The sequence below is a fragment of the Callithrix jacchus genome, chromosome 3 (genome assembly GCF_049354715.1).
Source record: "Callithrix jacchus isolate 240 chromosome 3, calJac240_pri, whole genome shotgun sequence".
Lineage (NCBI taxonomy): Eukaryota > Metazoa > Chordata > Mammalia > Primates > Cebidae > Callithrix > Callithrix jacchus.
In genome coordinates, this window is record NC_133504.1 from 56,250,248 (window position 1) to 56,269,982 (window position 19,735).

Here is a 19,735-nt window from a genome sequence, read left to right on the forward strand (position 1 = left end):
AGATTTATAGAAGAACCGCAAAGAAAGTGCAGAGAATCCCTATACACCCTACCCTGGGCTTCCTTTAATGTTAACCTCTTACATACCATAGTATATTTATCCAAACCAAGAACTTAACATTGATATAGTAATATTAGCTAAATATAATATTAAGTAGTACAATAATGCTAACTAAACTGCAGACTTTATCAGTTTTTGAATTCCATGTTATTTTCATTACACGATCCAGTCCAGGATCCCATGTTTCTTTTAGCTCATTATGTGTGTATATAACATAGCTAATTCAGGCCACTTGCCTATGGGGGGACATTTAAGTAGTTTCCAGTATTTCAGAGCTATAAATAATGCTACATAAATATTTTCATACCTGTGTATTTTGTATTGTGGGGATTGTATCTTTAGGGTAAACTCATAAAAGCGATATTGCCAGATACTAGAAACAATATTGCTGGACACATGTTGTTTTGTTAATGTTGCCAAATTCCCCTCCACAGGAGTTGCATCATTTTACTTTTCCACAGGCATATGTTGGAGTACTTCCTTCCCCACAGCTTCTCCAGTGATATAAATCATCAAGCTTTTGGGTTTATACCAATCTGACAGGGAGGGTGGTTTTAGTTTGTACTTGTCTCATCTATGAGAAGTTGAACATGTTTTCATGTGTTTGAGGGCTATTTTTTACATCTGTAAACTGCCCATGATTTTTGCCTATTTTTCTATAAGACTCCTGGTCTTCTCTATAGTTCTTAAAAGTTCTTTATATATAAAAGCTGTTGGCTGTTTATTGATTTGTGATGTAGGCACTTTCCTGCAGCTTGTCCTTTGTCTTCTGACTTGTTCATGATAATTATTTCCATGCCAAGTTTTAAATTTTTATTTAGTCAAAATTACCAATACTTTGAATTATAGCATCTGGATTTTTTAGTAATTGTTAAACCTTTCACATCCAGGTTAAGGAGGAATTCTAAGTGGTCTCACAGCGTGCTTCTCATTAAAATTCCAAAGAATGCTCAATTTTATTTTTTCCATTTCATTAACCTTTACGTGAACACATAATTTTATAGCATGAAAAGAAGTTTTAAAAACTACAAATAGGCTGGGTGCAGTGGCTCAAGCCTGTAATCCCAACACTTTGGGAGGCCGAGGCGGGTGGATCACGAGGTCAGCAGATCGAGATCATCCTGGTCAACATGGTGAAACCCCGTCTCTACTAAAAATACAAAAAATTAGCTGGGCATGGTGGTGAGTGCCTGTAATTGCAGCTCCTCAGGAGGCTGAGGCAGGAGAATTGCCTGAACCCAGAAGGCAGAGGTTTCGGTGAGCTGGGATTGCGCCATTGCACTCCAGCCTGGGTAACGAGCAAAACTCCGTCTAAAAAAAAAAAACTACAAATAGAATCTCATTGCTTCTTAGAATCTGATATTTTTGAAAGAGAGAGCTGAATTTTAGCTGCACTGTAGAAAATTGATGAGGACTGAGCAGTCCAAAAGTGCATATAATTATATCAACCTCTTCCTCCACTCCCACCCGTTACCTCTCAAAGTGAATGTTTTATCATGGCTTCGTGATTTGTGATTTAAGGGTCATCTGCATCCTTAGTAAATAGATCAGAAAAGTAGTGGGAAAGATTAAAATGGAACCTGGGGAGACATTGGCAAGGACCAGTTTGAAGATGAACCCTACCAGAATCATCTCCAAGGAGGTGATGGCAGTTTCCAGATATACAAGAAAGTTTTGCATAATGGCAAGCTGTGTTATTGATAAAGCCAGATTTCATAGCATCGTCATTTCACTTCTGAGTCATGTATCTGAATTTCTGGAAATAATGTGACTGGAAAGGGGCTAAGGGTTTGTAATTTGATCATGTGGGAGGGCTGGATGAAAGGTTCAGCCAGTTGGTGGAGAAGAAACACATCCAGGAGCCATTTGAGGTTCTCAATTTCCTTGCACAGTCTTCTCTCACGTGCTAACATCTTTATGAAATTGGCACAAATAAAGAGCTATAGGGCCCAGGTGCGATGGCTCGTGCCAGTTATCCCAGTACCTTGGAAGACCAAGGCGGGTGGTTCACTTGAGGTCAGGAGTTCAAGACCAGCCTGACCAATATGTGAAACTCTGTCACTACAAAGAATACAAAAAATTAGCAGGGTGTGGTGGCGTAAGCCTATAGTCCCAGCTGTTCAGGAGGCTGAGGTAGGAGGATGACCTGGACCAGGAGGTCAAGGCTGCAGTGAGCCATGATTGCATCACTATACTCCAGCCTGGGCAACAGAATGAGACTCTGTCTCATAAAAAGAAAAAAAGAACTGTAGGAAGAAACTAAAGCTTAGAAGTGACAATAAACAGGAGAAATAAATAAGTAAAACAAACAAAGACCAATTATGTCAAACAGCCATTTTCCTCACTGTTTATATTATACCAAAAATGTCAGATTTAATTCCCCTGAAACCAATTAGAAGGAGGGATTTGCTATTAATGCAGTTATGTGTGAAAGAATGTCATTCATGTGCAAATGAATGATTTAAGCTTTCACATATTGTTTAATAATCAAGGGAACCAACAAACTTGTTTTGAGACCTAATTAACTTTTATAAATTATAAATGTAATAGTTAACTACAGATGCAACCGTAATCCAAGCACCATATGTAGAATTTTGTGTATTTCTTACTAGACTTCCTTTTTCTTAATTGTTATAATTTTTTTTATTAGAGACCGAGTCCCACTACATTGCCCAGGCTGGTCTTGAACTCCTGGGCTCAAGCAATCCACCCACCTCAGCTTCCCAAAATGCTGAAGTACAGGCCTGAGCCATCATGGCCAGCCTCCACATTTCTGATATGCATATTGTCATAATAGTAGTCTCATGTACATATAATTTTGTTCTCTGCTTTTTTTCTTGACCAGTATCTATAATATTATTACATACTTTTTAGTTATTCTGTAATTAACTTTACCATTTCTGTCTTTCTAGAAGTCATCTTAGTTTCTAGACTAGTGGGTGGCAGGCACAAATAAAAATCCCATTAATACTTTTGTTCAAACAGTATAACTTTATCCACAGCCTGTGCTTTTCCCCCTTTGGGATAGATTACAAAATGTGGATGAATGAGTTAAGTAGTTTAAGTATTTTTAATAGGCCTTAGTAAATATTGTCAGTATATAAGAATCTTTGTGTGATTACACCATTGCTCGCTTTCAGCATTTTGGTTGTTTAAATTGTTTATCAAATATAGTACAGTAGGTAGAAGTTAAAGTCTTAATGTTTTGGTTTTGTCTTTGGCTACTATGAGGTTGAATATTTTTTCATGTTTGCTAAGTTAAATTTCTTCTTTTTGGAAATTACCAGTCAATGTTTTTTTGCATATTTAAATGTATATTGAACATCTGATATAATATGATTTTCCAAAGTCATGAGGAGCTGTTGCCTAGAACTGGAGTGACCTATTTTATATTATGTCAAACCTGTAGAACCTGGGAAGAAGCGATTCTGTCCCCTTGTTCCATAATCTAGTCTACCTGGCTAAAAAAGTATAGCCAACTAAGAAAAGGTTCTACATTCTAGATTACCTATTTTCTTAGAGTTGGGAAAGTTAGGATTGTAGCCTTATGGAAACGACTAGCTTTACTGTTGAAATAAGTTGGCAAGGCCTTGTCTATTGATACTAGTATATTAGACCCTAGGGTGTTTCTGAGTGATGGTCTTGGCTGTATAGCCTCATAAATCCTCTCATATTTAAAAGCATTTTTAGCTGGGCATGGTGGTGCGTGCCTGTAATCCCAGCTACTCAGGAGGCTGAGGCAGGAGAATTGTCTGAACCCAGGAGGCGGAGGTTGTGGTGAGCCAAGATCGTGCCATTGCACTCCAGCCTGGGTAACAAGAGCAAAACTCCATCTCAAAAATAAATAAATAAATAAATAAATAGATAGATAGATAAAATCATTTTCATTTTAAAATTTCAATGAGCATTCTGGAAATGTGGTATCTAATAGATCTTTAGGTAGCATAGTTCTGCTCATAATGTGTAGCTTTCATTTGGTTTATTATATGTCACTCATCCTCACATTCCTCCTCATTTTGACTTTAGATAAGAGCACAACTGCAGTAGTGCTAGCCCAGGAGAACAGCATGCTAGCCCAATTGAGGGCCTCCAGGCTTACTCTCAGTTCTTGGCCTTTGGGGATTGCCTGGGGGCCCAGCTGCCGCTATTAGTGAGTTCTCGTTCAGTTACTTTTATGTACTCACTCATGTATTTAATCTTTCATTCATATACATTTTTTGATCCTCCTGTAAAGGCATTGACAACTTTGAAATGTCACATAGGTTATAGGTGCATTTGCCAACTGCGAAAGGCATTTTCCTTCCCTCTCCTTTTCTAAATTGACTTTTCCTTCCCACCCACAGGTCCCATGTCCTCCTGCTGCCTTCAGTTGTCTGAAGTTCTTTTTTGAATTTTTTTCCTTAATTTTTAAAATTTTTTTCTTCCTTTACTGTGCTGGGATAAAGTTCTTAAAGCAACACCACCAACACCTGCTTGTCTTTAGAATATCCTGGGTCCAAAATTGAGCTCCCTTCTGGCCTTCATTGAGCTTAATGTCTTTGTTCTCTCGGTGGAGTCATATCAATAGTAATTAGAGGAAAATATTCTTTTAGATATGTTTCCAGGGAAGCACATTGCTACTTCTATTGCTATCCATAATGCCCTCCATTATGACAGAGGAACAGAAGTCAGCAACTTGGTACCTAATTTTTCAAGCGTTGCTAACTCCGAAACAATTTTAGATTTAGAAATCTGCAACTCTGGATTTTACAATAAAGACTGAGACATGGCCCCTTAAGATACCTTTTATTTTGAAAAACAACATGTATTCATTTAATAATATTGTTGAACATCTTGTAAGTGCTGGATATTGGTGATTCAAATGTTTGAGACACTCTTTGTCTTTGGAATTCATATTTAGTGGTAGCAGAACATATAAACACACTATTTCCCACCAACATGTAAATTAAGACAACCTAGATGTGAGAATGCTTAGAACTCATTTAGAATTGGGCTGGTTTCATAGGGAACATGGTACTTACGCTAGAGCTGGAACGATTGACTTGGGAAAATTGAGAACAAATTTTATAGGATAAGATTTAGTGCAGATTCTTTTCCCTTTCACTGACAGCCTGTGGAAGATTTTAAAGTGGGAATGCTACAGTCAGATCTGTTTCAGAAAGTGGCCATATAAAAGAAATTGCAATATGGAGGATGTTGCCAGGATGCTGATTGGGAAACTATTACATAGTAATTCCTGGACCGTGGGGTGGTTTTCTGTTAGAAGAATAGGATGAAGACTTGTCTTGGGGCTGTGTTTGCATAGTAAGCCCACCACTTGCTGTCATGGTTATTGTTTACATGCTTACTTTTAACTAGAATTAGACAGTGACAGAGATTATGGAATACTGAAGCCCTTTCTCCTGCCATCCACTCAGCAGCATCACAACTACTGGCAACAGGGTGAAAGGTCTGCAGTGGAAATAAAATTCAGGAAATGATTTCAATACATAATGCAGAGAGAATCAACATTACTTAATGTGGGGGGAAAGAATCGTAGTTGAGAAAAGGCTCACAAGGAGGTGGGAATTAAACCAGACTTTGGGACTTGGTAGGAATCATGAAACAGAACAGTCTAATTCTAGATTTTAGGCATGTGGAATGGGAGGACTAAAGCAAGAAGGTGGGAAAACACAGAAATGACACGTTCAGGCCCCAAGGGTGCCTCAGGCTGGCTGGAGCACAGTTACTAATGGAACATTTGGGTCAGATGTAGTATAGTGAGAAAACATTGCAGCATTGGTTGGATCCAAAAATGTGCATGGGTCTGGGCTACTCTGGGCACACTGCCTGTGGGTTACCCTGCTTCACAAGGAGCAGCCAGTCTGCAATACAAATTAAAATTAAAAAATTAAAGTATATATGATCTAGGTATTTGGACTTTATATTGGTAGTGGTGGGAAACCACTCAGGATTTTGGTAAGAATTTTGTGGTCAAATTCACTTTAGGAAGATAAATATTTAGGGAGCATCAAGAATGCACTAGAAGCTTTAAGAGCCCAAAAGCAGGAATTCCAGGTATGAGGAGGCAGTTGCAATTTTCTGTCCTTGGGATACAGAGCAGAATGTTGTATCCCTTCTCAGTCATGCCAATGAGAATCTGAGAAGTTGACAAAGGCTACACAGACACACAGGGATGCGGTGGGAACCTGAACCCAAGACTTTCATGCTCTGAAGGTCATGCATTTTCAGTGCTACCTTGAGATCAGAGAAAATGAAGATGAGGCAGGAGAGATTTGAGAATTACAAAGTCAAAGGTGGAATTCAAGGGAGCATTTTTCATCAAGAGATATATGTAGAAGCCAATTTTCTGGGAATTACAGAGGAACTGGGTAACAATGAAATGGCTTCTCAAGTTATAATGATTGAACGGTAGATTAGGCTGGTTACTTGCTATGCAAAGTTTCATTTCCTGTCTAACTGTCCAAAAATCGTGTGTCAATTTTTGCTCCCATATCCACCCCTTTTCTGCTCCAAAGACTACTTGTTCCTCTTCCGTAGGCTCCCCAGTGTTATTCGTGGCCCTGAGACAGTGAGCGTGTAGCCAAGTGTCGGTGTCAGCGTGGCCGAGTGTCAGTGTGGCTGAGTGTGTGGCCAACACAGTGACATGTGTTGGATCTTTCCTCTCTTGCTCATTCATGGTAAATTTTTATTGATCTTGCAGAAAGGTGGAAGTTGGCTTTTGAGACAACTCTACCATGATAAGTTTAGTAAAAACACTAGGACTAGCAAAATCTTTGTACTTCCTCATTTGTAAAGTAAAACTATGGGCTTCATTCCTAGTAAACTTTAAAATAAAATTAGCACCAATAAAAATAAAATCTATATTGTTATCTGAAAATATTTTAGTACACAAATACTACTTGTTAATTGGCCTAGAATTTCGGGCTTGCCATTGAGGAGCATTGATCAATTTTTTTAAAAAAATTCTAGCCTTAGACATCTTTTCTTTGGCAATATGTACAGCTCTAGTTGTATTAATACCAGTTGTGTGCTTTGTGTTTTATCCTTTATTAGGGCATCATTGCAGAATACAACAAAATCAATGATGTGAAGGAAGATGATGACACGGAGAAGTTTAAAGAAGCCATTGTGAAATTCCATAGGCTGTTTGGGATGCCAGAGGAAGAGAAACTCGTCAACTACTACTCTTGTAGCTACTGGAAGGGGAAGGTCCCCCGTCAGGGCTGGATGTACCTCAGCATTAACCACCTTTGCTTTTATTCTTTTCTTATGGGAAGGGAAGGTAAGTCATCTAAAATTTCAGTAGGAAACTTGGGAAGTCTACTGAGGTTTACCTTGAACTCATAAACCACATCAGAATATCAGAAATAAATCTGTAGTTATAACTAAGTCAACAGTAATTTTTATTTTTACTACTTAAGTCAATTTAATTATTTTTCAGTTCAAAATAGTCACTGAGTAATAAAGACTCTCTAAAGGTATAATTAAATAGACATGCATTAAATCTATAATAATTTTGACCTCAGAATTCAGATGGCCCAGATTTATCTCTTAAAGCAAACAAGCAAAACAAATATGGTTTATAAACTCAAAGGAGTTCAGCAGGATGGGAGAGTGGGGTTGTGAGCCTGCAGTATCTTGAAAGGATTTTCAGGAATCAGATGTTGACCCAGCATTGTTCCTTGTGCTCAGCGAAACTGGTCATCCGGTGGGTAGACATCACTCAGCTGGAGAAGAATGCCACCCTGCTTCTGCCTGATGTGATTAAAGTGAGCACACGGTCTAGTGAGCATTTCTTCTCTGTATTCCTCAACATCAATGAGACCTTCAAATTAATGGAGCAGCTCGCCAACATAGCCATGAGGCAACTCTTAGACAACGAGGGATTTGAACAAGACAGATCCCTGCCCAAACTCAAAAAGAAATCGCCTAAAAAAGTGTCTGCTCTAAAACGGTGGGTAATAGACCTTGAGTCTTCTAGACTTTAGAAATGAGAAACTCATCCATCCATTTATTCAGTGTAGCCTTTTCTGACCAACTTCAAGGGTTCTGAACACTTTTCTGTGTATAGATACAAATCTAAAAAAGACTTGCTGAGGCGCTACCAGTTAAGAAAGTGAGACAGACGTGATCTGCTCCAGCACAAGGCTCTTCTGGTCCTATGAACAGAGTGCTGTGGGTGCACACATCAGGAGTGGTAGCCTTAGCCCAGGTCAGGGAGTGAGTAGGTAAGAAATGCCTCTCAGTGGAGGCTGCTTTGAGCTGGGCTCTGAAGAGGTGGTAGAAGTTACCTGTGCAGGTACATATTCACATCTGGATATTTCAGGCAGAGAGAAGATGAAGATGGGGGAAGCACAAGGAAAAACACAGGGAGAAGTAACTTCATTGCATGGCTAGGAGGTGGCAGAGCATGGGATGAGGAGAGGCTACAGAGAAGCCTCGAAGTCTGAATGTGAGAGCAGAGCTAGAGAGAGGGTGATGGAAAGTTGATGCCCTGTGTGCCTGGAATTACCCTTCACCAACACGGGGAATGAGAGAAGGAAGAGCATGTCCAAGGGATATGATAGCACAGTTTTGATTATGTTGAACTGAGGTGCTTGTGGCTCATCTAATTGGAGACCAGTCCAGTGAGATACACGAAATTGGAAATCATTGATGTACATTTGGTAGTTGAAATCTGACAAGAGGTCTTTGTAATTAAGATGTCTTTGGTGATTTGAGACATGTTTCAAAAGAGCAGTGTAAGATAGATGCTGCTACTGCAGTGGATCAAATAACAAAAGACAGGGAAAGGGAATTAGTCAAATACAGACTTCTTTTTCAAGAAATTCTGTGGCAAATGAGGGGGATTGCTGCTTTTTTTTTTAGAATGAAAAAGATTTGAACATAGTATCAAATCAAGGAGGCAGATGGAAAGAGTATTTTGGTGAGGGGTAGTTGTGGGGACAGTAAGGGACATAAAGGTAAAGCTGTAAGAAAAATGGATAATTTAAAAAGTGACGTTTTGTAGAGGAGCATGGAAAGGATGCTTAATGTGTCCTGATACAATACCTCTTCCTTTGGAATCGAGAGGAAGTAAGCGGGTAAGGATGGAGTTGATTTTGGAGACAGAAGGGAAGGAATTGGAGGGAGCTTCTGCATCATGGCCCTTCTTTGTCTATGACATCAGAAACTAGGCCATCAAGAGGCTGAGGTCAGGTAGAAGCTTGAGGGGAGAGGTTTAAACAACTGACATGATGAGCAAGAACAAATAACTCATTAGAGAAAAGATAATAGTTAATAGAAGCCCAGCTAAGGTCGGAAGCCATAGTTGCCAAAGGTGAGTTGTTCCTATGTCTTTTCATGCAGTTTTGTGGTCGATTTAGGGTGGACGGTGATGCTCAGTGGATTCATGTGGCTGGTTAGTGTTCTCAGTAGGTCTTAAAAGATAAGGCCCCCAAAGTGGCTTTGGATAAGAGTGAATGCAATGACCTCTTGAGAGTGTATTGTATTTCTATAGAAAGAGGAGGAATTTCCTGTTTAGGCCTATTTTTCCTAAGATTCTTTAATATTTACAGACATTTTCTGTAAGTGACTATGCAAGGGATTGAAATATAGTAAGATAATTTTATTACGCCTTTGGATCATTAGGTTGGCATTAACTCCAGCATAAAGAAAGCTGAGAAGGCAGCGACGAGTCTAGCAAGATTGAGGGGAAAAGTGGGCTGGGGCAACTTCCATTGCTGCATAATTTAGAAGGTATAGAAACATTTTCTTATGTAAATTATAATTATCGCTTTCCAGTGACCTTGATGCCAGGGCAAAGAGTGAGCGATACCGTGCACTTTTTCGGCTGCCCAAAGATGAAAAATTAGATGGCCACACAGACTGTACCCTCTGGACTCCATTTAACAAAATGCACATTTTGGGGCAGATGTTTGTGTCCACAAATTACATCTGTTTTACCAGCAAGGAGGAGAACTTATGTAGCCTCATTATTCCACTCCGTGAGGTAAGTGTCTGATAAAAATTGATATTTTAAGTTTCATTTGTAATACTTTTCTGGGTGAACCAGGAATAATTTTTTTTTTTTTTTTTACCAACAGTTGGTTGGCTTTTGAACACAGATGAAGGTTCATGTGTCTTTGGTGGCACCTATACTCTTTCGTTTGTTGTCACTGCTGTGACTCTGGGACCTATGAGATCTCTTCTTCCAGAAGCAGTGTGGGTTTTTAAATGCAGGTTTTATTTTTATTTTATTTATTTATTTTTTTTTTAGAGACAGTCTCACTATGTCACCCAGGCTGGAGTACAGTGGCATGATCTCAGCTCACTGTAACCTCTGCCTCCCACGTTTAAGAAATTCTCCTGCCTCAGCCTCCTGAGTATCTGGAATTACAGGTGCCCACCACCTAATTTTTGTATTTTTAGTAGAGATAGGATTTCACCATGATGGCCAGGCTGGTCTTAAACTCCTGGCCTCAGGTAATCCATCCATGCTGGCCTCCCAAAGTGCTGAGATTATAGACATGAGCCACTGCATGTGGCCTAAATGGAGGTTTTATTACAATTCAGGCGTGATGAGGCCAGCAATCAGGGGATGAGTGCTATTGAAATGGCTTGTTTTATGCGCAGACTCTGCGATGCAAGGGCATGCCACACTATGTGCTGGACCATATGTGGAGGCACCATGGTCAGAGGAGGCAGGAGGGAAAGAAAATGTGGACAAAATCCTTTATGTGATTTCAAGGGAAGAAATGGGATATACTAAGTAAACAGACTTAGGCTTGGATAGTTTGAACAATTTCAGTGGGCTCTGGGGCATAGGGTAGTCCCTAATTGTCCCTAGGTTAAAAAGGGCAGGGAAAGATTATCCTGGAGTATGAGCATTCAGTGAAGTGGTTGGGGTGTGGGCTCATATTGGTTGATTTGCTTTGAAAGGATTTTCTAGAAATTGGCTAGCCCTGGGTAGAATAGTTCCTCCAGGGTCAGCAAGGCCCCAAGATGTCAAAGCATCAAATACAGAAACTAGGAAACATGGTTATTGTACCTGGCTCACAGTCTGGGGTCATCCTGTTCTAAAGGAGGCAGTCTAGGTTGAGTCAGAAAGCCACGTGTTTGTTTGGCTCTGCTCTGCTGATTTCCTGCATTAGAACCATCATGCTGCTGGTCACAATGGCAGATTCTTGAGCACATCCCAAAGCTTCTGAATCTGTATCTCTCCAAGTTTTAGATCTCTGTTTTAATAAATTTACAGGCCAATTCTTATGCACAGTAAAGTCTAAGAAACATTATTATTATTCTGGGGTGGAGGTGGGTTCCATCCTAACTCCAGGATGATAGCTTACTCTGGTACTTGTCTGGAAGCTTTGTTGTGAAGTTGGGAGTCAGCAAAGACCCCAGGTTAGGATGTCAGAGAAAGGGCAATGCATGGGCCAGCAGCCCTGCAGTTTTGAACCTGACAACTTCTAACCTACCTGGTCCATTCTGGAAGCTAAGGTGGCCAGAAGCTTTGGACATTTGATCCGGATTGTCCCCTTGCTAACATCCCTTTAGCAAAGGATTCAAGTTTCTGTCTCCCTTACTTTTTTCTTTTTTAAATTACTTAAACACAGTTTCTTCTTATTTTCTTCTTTTAAGAGTAATATATCTATACATCCTTTCATTGAATAAATGTTTAATTAAATGAGGAAAAAAAAGAGTAATATATCTTTATCACAGAATTTGTAAAAGTATAGACAAATAAAAAGAAAAAAGTCCCCCCAGTTCCACTATTCAGAAGAATATTAACATTCTGTTGTACAGCTTTCTAGTTTTTTTTTTCTCTGCATTGCTCTGTATATGTCATTTATATAATTTAGATGTAGAACACTTCATAGCAAATTTTTAGTTTTACTTATTTCCTTTAAAGTTGAATATATCTTAAACTGTCCTTCAAATCATTAAATATTCTTCTATTTATTGTGGTGGTTCACACCTGTAATCCCAGAACTTTGAGAAGCTGAGGCAGGAGGATTGCTTGAGGCCAGGAGTTCAAAGACCAGCCTAGGCAACATAGCAAGACCGCATCTCTACAAAAAAATTAAAAATTAAATAAAAATTAGCTGGACATGATGATGTGTGCCTGTCATCTTAGCTACTTGAGAGGCTGAAGTGGTAGGATCACTTGAGACCAAAACTTTGAGATCACAGTGAGCTGTGATTGAACTTCTACACTCCAGCCTGGGTGACAGAGCAAGACCTTATTTCTAAAAAAGAAATTTAAATACATGCACACACACACATACACACACACACACACATACACACACACACACATACACATATTCTTCTACAATGTAATTTTTGTTTAAGAGGTAGGGGTCTTGCTCTATTGCCCAGGCTAGACCTGAACTCCTACGCTCAAATGAGCCTCCCCGCTTAGCTCCATTAGTAGCTGGGATTACAGTCATACACTATCACATCCAGCTCATAATTAAATTTTTAATACATGCAGCTTATTCCATAAAGTGTATACACATAGTTTATTCATTCAGTTACCTATGGTTGGACCTTTTTGTTGCTCCTAGTTTTCTCCCAAACATATGTATAATTTTCCTTAAGTTGTAAATTGCAAGCAGAAGTCGAACTGGTGCATCAATAGAGTGAAAAATGTTAGGCTACTGACAAACCTAGCTCTCCTTGTCATAGGATTGGCTCACTGGAGTTGTAACACATTTCGAGGTCAGGATATGTTTTGGGTAAATTCTGACAGGAATAATGTAACAGTTTACATTTGACTCTGAAATGCATTTTATAAGTTTTTCCACTAAATTTTTACCTTCTTAGTAGTTTTTGCTATAGGATGTTAATAAATATAATTTTCTTTGCCTAATTCTTAATGTAATTTTCTTCATCAAGTGCTACCCAAATGTAGTAAAGCAGCATTACCTGTAGCAGCTAGGGAAACCAATTCTGGGATTAAGAATACCATGAATATGCTATTTATGAATATGAATGAATCATCACTCTCAGTTTATCCAGAGGGAAATGAGGAGCAGAGAGGGTCTGGAAGCTGCTGTCAAGGCATCTGCCGTCCTGCTGGTCCTTCTGGTTACCACCTTCCGGCTGTTGCGGCCAGCTAGCTCTGCTTACATTTTAGTGTGATTTAGAGATCACTGTTGAGATCTTGGAGGAATTGAGAGAATGATGATTAATATTCTCAGCCTCTCTTTGCTTACTAGTTTTCTCTAGTAGAGCCGAGATAATAGTAAATATGACTGTATTTTTCAGGGTAAATCAGAAGAGAGGCAACCTGCAGAGGTAGCATTTAGAAATCAAGCTTGTGGTTGGAAGATGCAGCTTTAAAGAAGCATTCAGTGAGACAGCAGTTGCCTTTTCTTTGAGCTGATGACTCTGAGACGTATTAATGGTAGAGCCCCACCCCAACTAATGGAAAAAGCAAAAGAGTTAATGTAATTTTTATTACCTTTATGTAATGACAGTGTCAGAAAAGCAACGGGGCTGCCTCCACCATTCGTGTGGGGTCTGAGTGGAGAGTGCCCTCCACGTGAGCTGGGTACTTTTCAGAACCAAGTCAGGCTGCTTGACCTCCCTGGGAATATTACATCCTATATGGAATGCCCACTTTTAGGATTGTGTAGACCAAGAATTGTTTCATTTAATTTTTTTATAAATAAGCTGAAATATTGACTGGAGGTTTTAGCATACATTCTACATATTGACTTAAGGTAGACCCAGTCAATAGATGTTAAGCATTTATCCAGGATCATGTTGCTATATATTGTGAAGAAAATTACAGAGCCAGCAAGAGAACAAAGTTTTATTTTGTTTTTTAGATACAGGGTCTCACACGGTCATCCAAGCTAAAGTGCAGTGGTTCAATCTTGGTTCACTATAGCCTCCTCTTCTACCTCCTGGGATCAAGTGATTCTCCTGCCTCAACCACCCAAGTAGCTGGAATAATGGGCGTCTGCCACCACACACGGCTAATTTTTGTATTCTTAGTAGAGACGGGGTTTCATCATGTTGGCCAGGCCAGTCTTGAACTCCTGAGCTCAAGTGATCTGACCACTTTGGACTCCCAAAGTGCTGGGGTTACAGGATGAGCCATGTGCCGCCCTTTTTTTTATTCATAAATTACTTTCCAGGGTTTCATGTTAAACACCAAGACTTGATTAAGTTGCAGTCTCTTTTACAACTCGAGTTGGTGATGAATATATGTCTCATTATTTTGTAGAAGACCCTAATGTAACTGTTTTCTTTTCCTGGTGGCGGGAGCTTATGTGATAGAGTCCTGCTAGAACTCGTTTATCAGTGAGAGACATTTTCTAAGCCTTGTGAGCATTTATGTGTTTTACCTGGGAGCTTTCTTCTTTCTATATACAAGATCCAGCTAGATAAAGGAATTTTTCATTTTGACTTTATCAAGATCCACATAGCTATCTGCATTTTAGACACATAATTTAACCTTGCCAGTTCCCATTTCTCCCAGACACCTCATGACCAAAAGCTCCAGTCCAAATGTGATCTGAGAAATGGGGCTTTTGTGGATTTTAAAAAAACAAGTATTCTTTAATACATGCCTTAAGTGTTATGGGAAAATTCTTTTCATGAAAAAGAGGTATTTTTCTCCTTTAGCATTTATTGCATTAGAAAGAAAATCCTTATGTGCAACTTCAGGTGTCTTAGAAGTTTCCTTTAATACCTATAAATATATATTTAATATTCTATAATATATGTTTAATATAATTCATTTATATATGTCATATATTTATATATTTAATATATATTAAAGGAATTATGTATATACTCTAATACATATATTCTGAAAACAGAAGTCAGGTGCTACAGTTTTTCCCTTTATAGACCCCAGGCAGACTGATTTTTTGAGACATGCAAGAGTTTTTAGGCACTTCAATAGGTTACTTAGTCTTCAATAGCGAAAACGTTTCTAAAGTTCTACTTTGGAGGAAATATATTTCACATAAAAATGCTAATGAGCAGATTAAAGTTTAACCTATCTAGACTGCTTGCATGTAGAAATGAAGAGGGAAGAGCTTTAAGGATATTGTCAGAGCTGCTGCAAATAAGCCATTTTTCTAGTGCTTGCCTTGAGATTTGTTTTCTAATGCACTCAAAAGTTTTAATGCATTTATCTTAGTTTCCAGTTGATGAAAATCCTATTATAAATCACTCGTATATGTCTTCATTTTAGAACTAAAACAGATGTCTTCCTTTCCTTTCATTTCCCCAATGTGGTAGGCTTCAGCACACACACATACGTGCACACACATACAGTCTGGTAGTTCAGATAGGGTTTCAGTTAAGCTGTTTACATCATGTCTGTTTGGAATAGACCCTTTAAAACTTTGCAGGGGTAGAAGATGAAGGCTGAAAAGCCCTAGAGTATAAATGAAATATTTGAAGCATTCGTGGCATTTTGAAAACCATCCCAACATTAAGCTTGGTATAAGGAACCAGTATCATGGGTGGTTTTCTGTCTCTTATGGCTGATGAAACAGGTAGGAGCCCTCTCTCTTATGGCTCCATGAAATTTTAATGAAAATCAAATAATTCCTTCATAGCAAGGTTTCTCAACCTTGGAGCTATTGACATTTTGGGACAGGCTTACGTTGGCGTGGATGGGATGACGGGGCTGTCCTGTGTACCGTAGAATGTTTAGCAGCATCCCTGGACTCTACTAGCAGATGCCAATAGCATCCCTCCACTTGTGAGACCCCAGAATGCCTTCAGATGTTGCCAGATGTCTCCTGAGAGGAAAAAACAGTCCTAATTTTGAACCACTGATTTAGAAAAACCAGCAAGGTGATTCCGGTTTCTAGTATAAGCTCCAGTTTGATTGTTTTGAGCTGTTTTACTTTACTGGTACAGAGTAAGAGTCTCAGTTTTGCCTTAAGAAAATGTAGGTGGCATCTACAGAATAACGGAAGTGCCACATTCTTTCTCTAGTGCTGCTCATAGGCTGCTGCTGTTGGGTAATTCTTAGAAAATAATCTTCTTTGTTTCCCATTTATTTTCAGGTGACAATTGTGGAAAAGGCAGACAGCTCCAGTGTGCTCCCCAGTCCCTTATCCATCAGCACCCGAAACAGGATGACCTTCCTATTTGCCAACTTGAAGGATAGAGACTTTCTAGTGCAGAGGATCTCAGATTTTCTGCAACAGACGACTTCCAAAATATATTCTGACAAGGAGTTTGCAGGAAGCTACAACAGTTCAGATGACGAGGTCTGTGGAAGACACCTGAAAGTGTTTCTGGTTTATCCTGTTCCTGTGCCCAAGTGTGTTCATTTCCTTGCCCATTTTGTTTAATCTTTAAGCTTTGCATCTGATGCCCAGAACAATATCTCATTTAAATCTCCAAGACTTTGTATTTGGGGTCATAGATTTAGAAGGAATCTTATATATCACCTGGAATAACACTTCTATTTTATAGTTGAACAGATTTTTAAGGAATCTCTTCTAGTTACATAGCAAGTGACTCAGGTCCGTATAGTGACATTGTTGAGAGTGGTAGGGAGGTCATTAAATAAAGTCTCCAACCTGACATACGACATCATTATGATGATTTTATTATGACAGAACACATATTGGGTCCCTGTGGACTTCTTTCCTGGACCAACATTCAGGTAAACTGGAGCCCTGAAAAGGTAGGTAACTAGACTAGCTGAATAGTTAGAAGAAGTTACTGGCATATGAAACATGTTTTGAAGGTGGTAAGCTCACACATAACATCCCTGTCCCCATTCACCTGCTCCAAGCTTATGTGGGCATTTCTGAGGCACCAGAAACTCAGTGGGGCATTGAGGCAGCCATAGCTGCTGATTCAACCATGACATGCTTTGCCTACATGCAAATCAGAGAGACAAATGGCCAAGCATTTTGCTGCAAATATGCATCTAAAACATGAAGATTCAGAAACTTGTGAGCATTTAAGTGCTGTGGCCTGGGACCCAGCCACCTGTCTAATCCCTGCCAAAATAATGGCTTGCTGCTTTTCTCCTGTTTCTTCACATAGCAAGAAACATCGTGGGAAAAAATGATGTAGCTTTTGATAACCATACAGAAGACACTGAAGAAGTAGGTTCTTATTGCCCACGTCCTCCCAATTTCTTGTTCCTCTCTGCATTGACAGGTGTATTCTCGACCCAGCAGCCTTGTCTCCTGCAGCCCCCAGAGAAGCACGAGCTCTGAGGCTGATGGAGAGCGCCAGTTTAACCTAAATGGCAACAGCGTCCCCACAGCCACGCAAACCCTGATGACCATGTATCGGCGGCGTTCTCCCGAGGAGTTCAACCCAAAATTGGTGGGTGCCTTTCACTTTTCCCTGAAACACTGTAGATTTGAACAATGCCATTAAAAATGTTTATTTTTACTATAAATTGACACATGCTTATGTAAATGGAGATTTTTCTTTTCCTTTCTTTTCTTTTTTCTGAGACACAGTTTTGCTTTTGTTGCCCAGGCTGGAATGCAATGGCATGATCTTGGCTCACCACAACCTCCGCCTCCCAGATTCAAGCAATTCTCCTACCTTAGTCTCCTGAGTACCTGGGATTACAGGCACGCACCACCACACCTGGCTAATTTTGTATTTGTAGTAGAGACAGGGTTTCTTCATGTTGGTCAGGCTGGTCTCAAACTCCTGACCTCAGGTGATTCAGCTTCCCAGAGTGCTAGGATTACAGGAGTGAGCCACTGTTCTTAGCTGTAAATGGAGATTTTTCTATAAGTTCAACTGATTTTTGTCTAAATAATAGTGGCTTCATGGAAGGAGATGAGTTATAGAGGGTACATGTGACTTCATTAACTTACTCTCACTTGGGGGTATAAACATAAAACCATAAATACAGTCTCAGGTAAGTAGGATTCTGACTCTGGGCCCAAAAGCTTCTTGGCAGAGCTGCAGGCCATGATAGATGTGTAAAATTGGAGAACTCCAGATAAGCTGAGTTCCTTTTCCTCATGAGTTCTTCTGGAACTTGTCACTCCATTCAGCAAGGAACATGTTCTGACCTTTATCACTCTTCTCTTCACCATCCTCAGAGTACTTTGGATGTAGTAATGTTTCATTATCCCTTTCAGGCCAAAGAATTTCTGAAAGAGCAAGCCTGGAAGATTCACTTTGCTGAGTACGGGCAAGGGATCTGCATGTACCGCACAGAGAAAACGCGGGAGCTGGTGTTGAAGGGCATCCCTGAGAGCATGCGTGGGGAGCTCTGGCTGCTGCTATCAGGTAAGGTGACCCTGGGCTGGGAGCACTGGTGTCAGTCAGAGTCTGTGGGACTCTACACCAGGGCCTCCCTGTGTCTTCAGTCATGTCTCAGGGGTTCTTCAGTAAGGATAACCTGAAGTAAAAGAGCAGAATACTTTGTGACCTGGGGAGTTCTTTTTTCCTTTCCCAGCTCCATCAGCTTCATTGAGAATGTTTAAGTATGGCACATCCTTAGAGCAGTCATCAAGTAGGGAAGTGGGAGGAAAGAAAGGAATAAGAAGGCCAGTGTCTTTTATTTTTGCCACCTCCTGAAGTCTTTGGTCATCAGTGGAGCCATAAAGGTGAGGCCAGAGTCTGTACTGGAAATAAAAGCCTCCTCAGATCATACCTTGTAGGGAGGACATGTCCATGGACCAGTGGTGAAGAGCCATCTGTCTTTACTGGTCCATAGACCTGACTCTTATGCCTGTCAATCGGTCTGTCACATTAGACCTTTGAACCCTGGTAAAGAAACCAGAGATCCTTCAGGCTAAGCCCTCACTGCTTCCTCTCATCCGAAAGCACTGAGTGTATCCCTGGGATCTTTAATATCTCAGACATCAGAGCACTCCTTGGGTTTCACCAACTTTATTTTCATATGTAAATCAGTTGCTCTATCTGGTTTGAAGCCTGAAATCTTGAAATACAATCATTCTAAGTAGGCTCATGTGTATATTTTTATTTGAACCTAAGATGGTCTGACACAAATGCTATTATTAAAAGCTTTCAGAGGGCTGGGTGTGGTGGTTCACGCCTGTAATCCCAGCACTTTGGGAGGCCCAGGTGGGCGGATCATAAGGCCAAGAGATCGAGACCATCCTGGCCAACATGGTGCAACCCCGTCTTAACTAAAATATATATATTTTTAATTAGCTGGGTGTGGTGGCATGTGCCTGTAGTCCCAGCTACTCAGGAGGCCGAGGCAGGAGAATAGCTTGAATCCACGAGGTGGAGGTTGCACTGAGCCAAGATTGTACCACTACCCTCCAACCTGGTGACAGAGTGAGACTTAATCTTAAAAAAAAAAAAAAGAAGCTTTTAGATTGGGCACAGTGGCTCACGCCTATAATCTTAGCACTTTGGGAGGCCGAGGCAGATGGATCATGGGGTCAGGAGATTGAGACCATCCTGGCCGATATGGTGAAACCCCATCTCTACTAAAAATACAAAAATTAGTTGGGTGTGTTGTCGCACATCTGTAGTCCCAGCTACTCAGGAGGCTGAGGCAGGAGAATTGCTTGAACCTAGGCGGTCAAGGTTGCAGTGAGCCAAGATTGCACCACTGCACTCCAGCCTGGTGACAGACCGAGACTCCATCAAAAAAAGAAAAAACAATTTTATTCTTAAAAAATGATATAAAAATTAATAATTATCAGACTCACAGGAAAACCTTTAAAAAAACCTATAGCTCATTGTA

At 40.0% G+C, this 19,735-nt stretch overlaps 1 protein-coding gene across 1 annotated transcript in view; it reads left to right on the forward strand.

The window, feature by feature from the left end:
- The window catches only part of TBC1D9 (TBC1 domain family member 9), a 139,113-nt gene that overhangs the window by 75,234 nt on the left and 44,144 nt on the right, over window positions 1–19,735 (forward strand). The window contains exons 4-9 of the mRNA XM_002745332.7: window positions 7,117–7,345; window positions 7,756–8,017; window positions 9,847–10,054; window positions 16,086–16,292; window positions 17,200–17,370; window positions 18,150–18,300. Coding sequence (XP_002745378.3) covers window positions 7,117–7,345; window positions 7,756–8,017; window positions 9,847–10,054; window positions 16,086–16,292; window positions 17,200–17,370; window positions 18,150–18,300 — 1,228 coding nt within the window. The remainder of the gene's footprint in view (window positions 1–7,116; window positions 7,346–7,755; window positions 8,018–9,846; window positions 10,055–16,085; window positions 16,293–17,199; window positions 17,371–18,149; window positions 18,301–19,735) is intronic.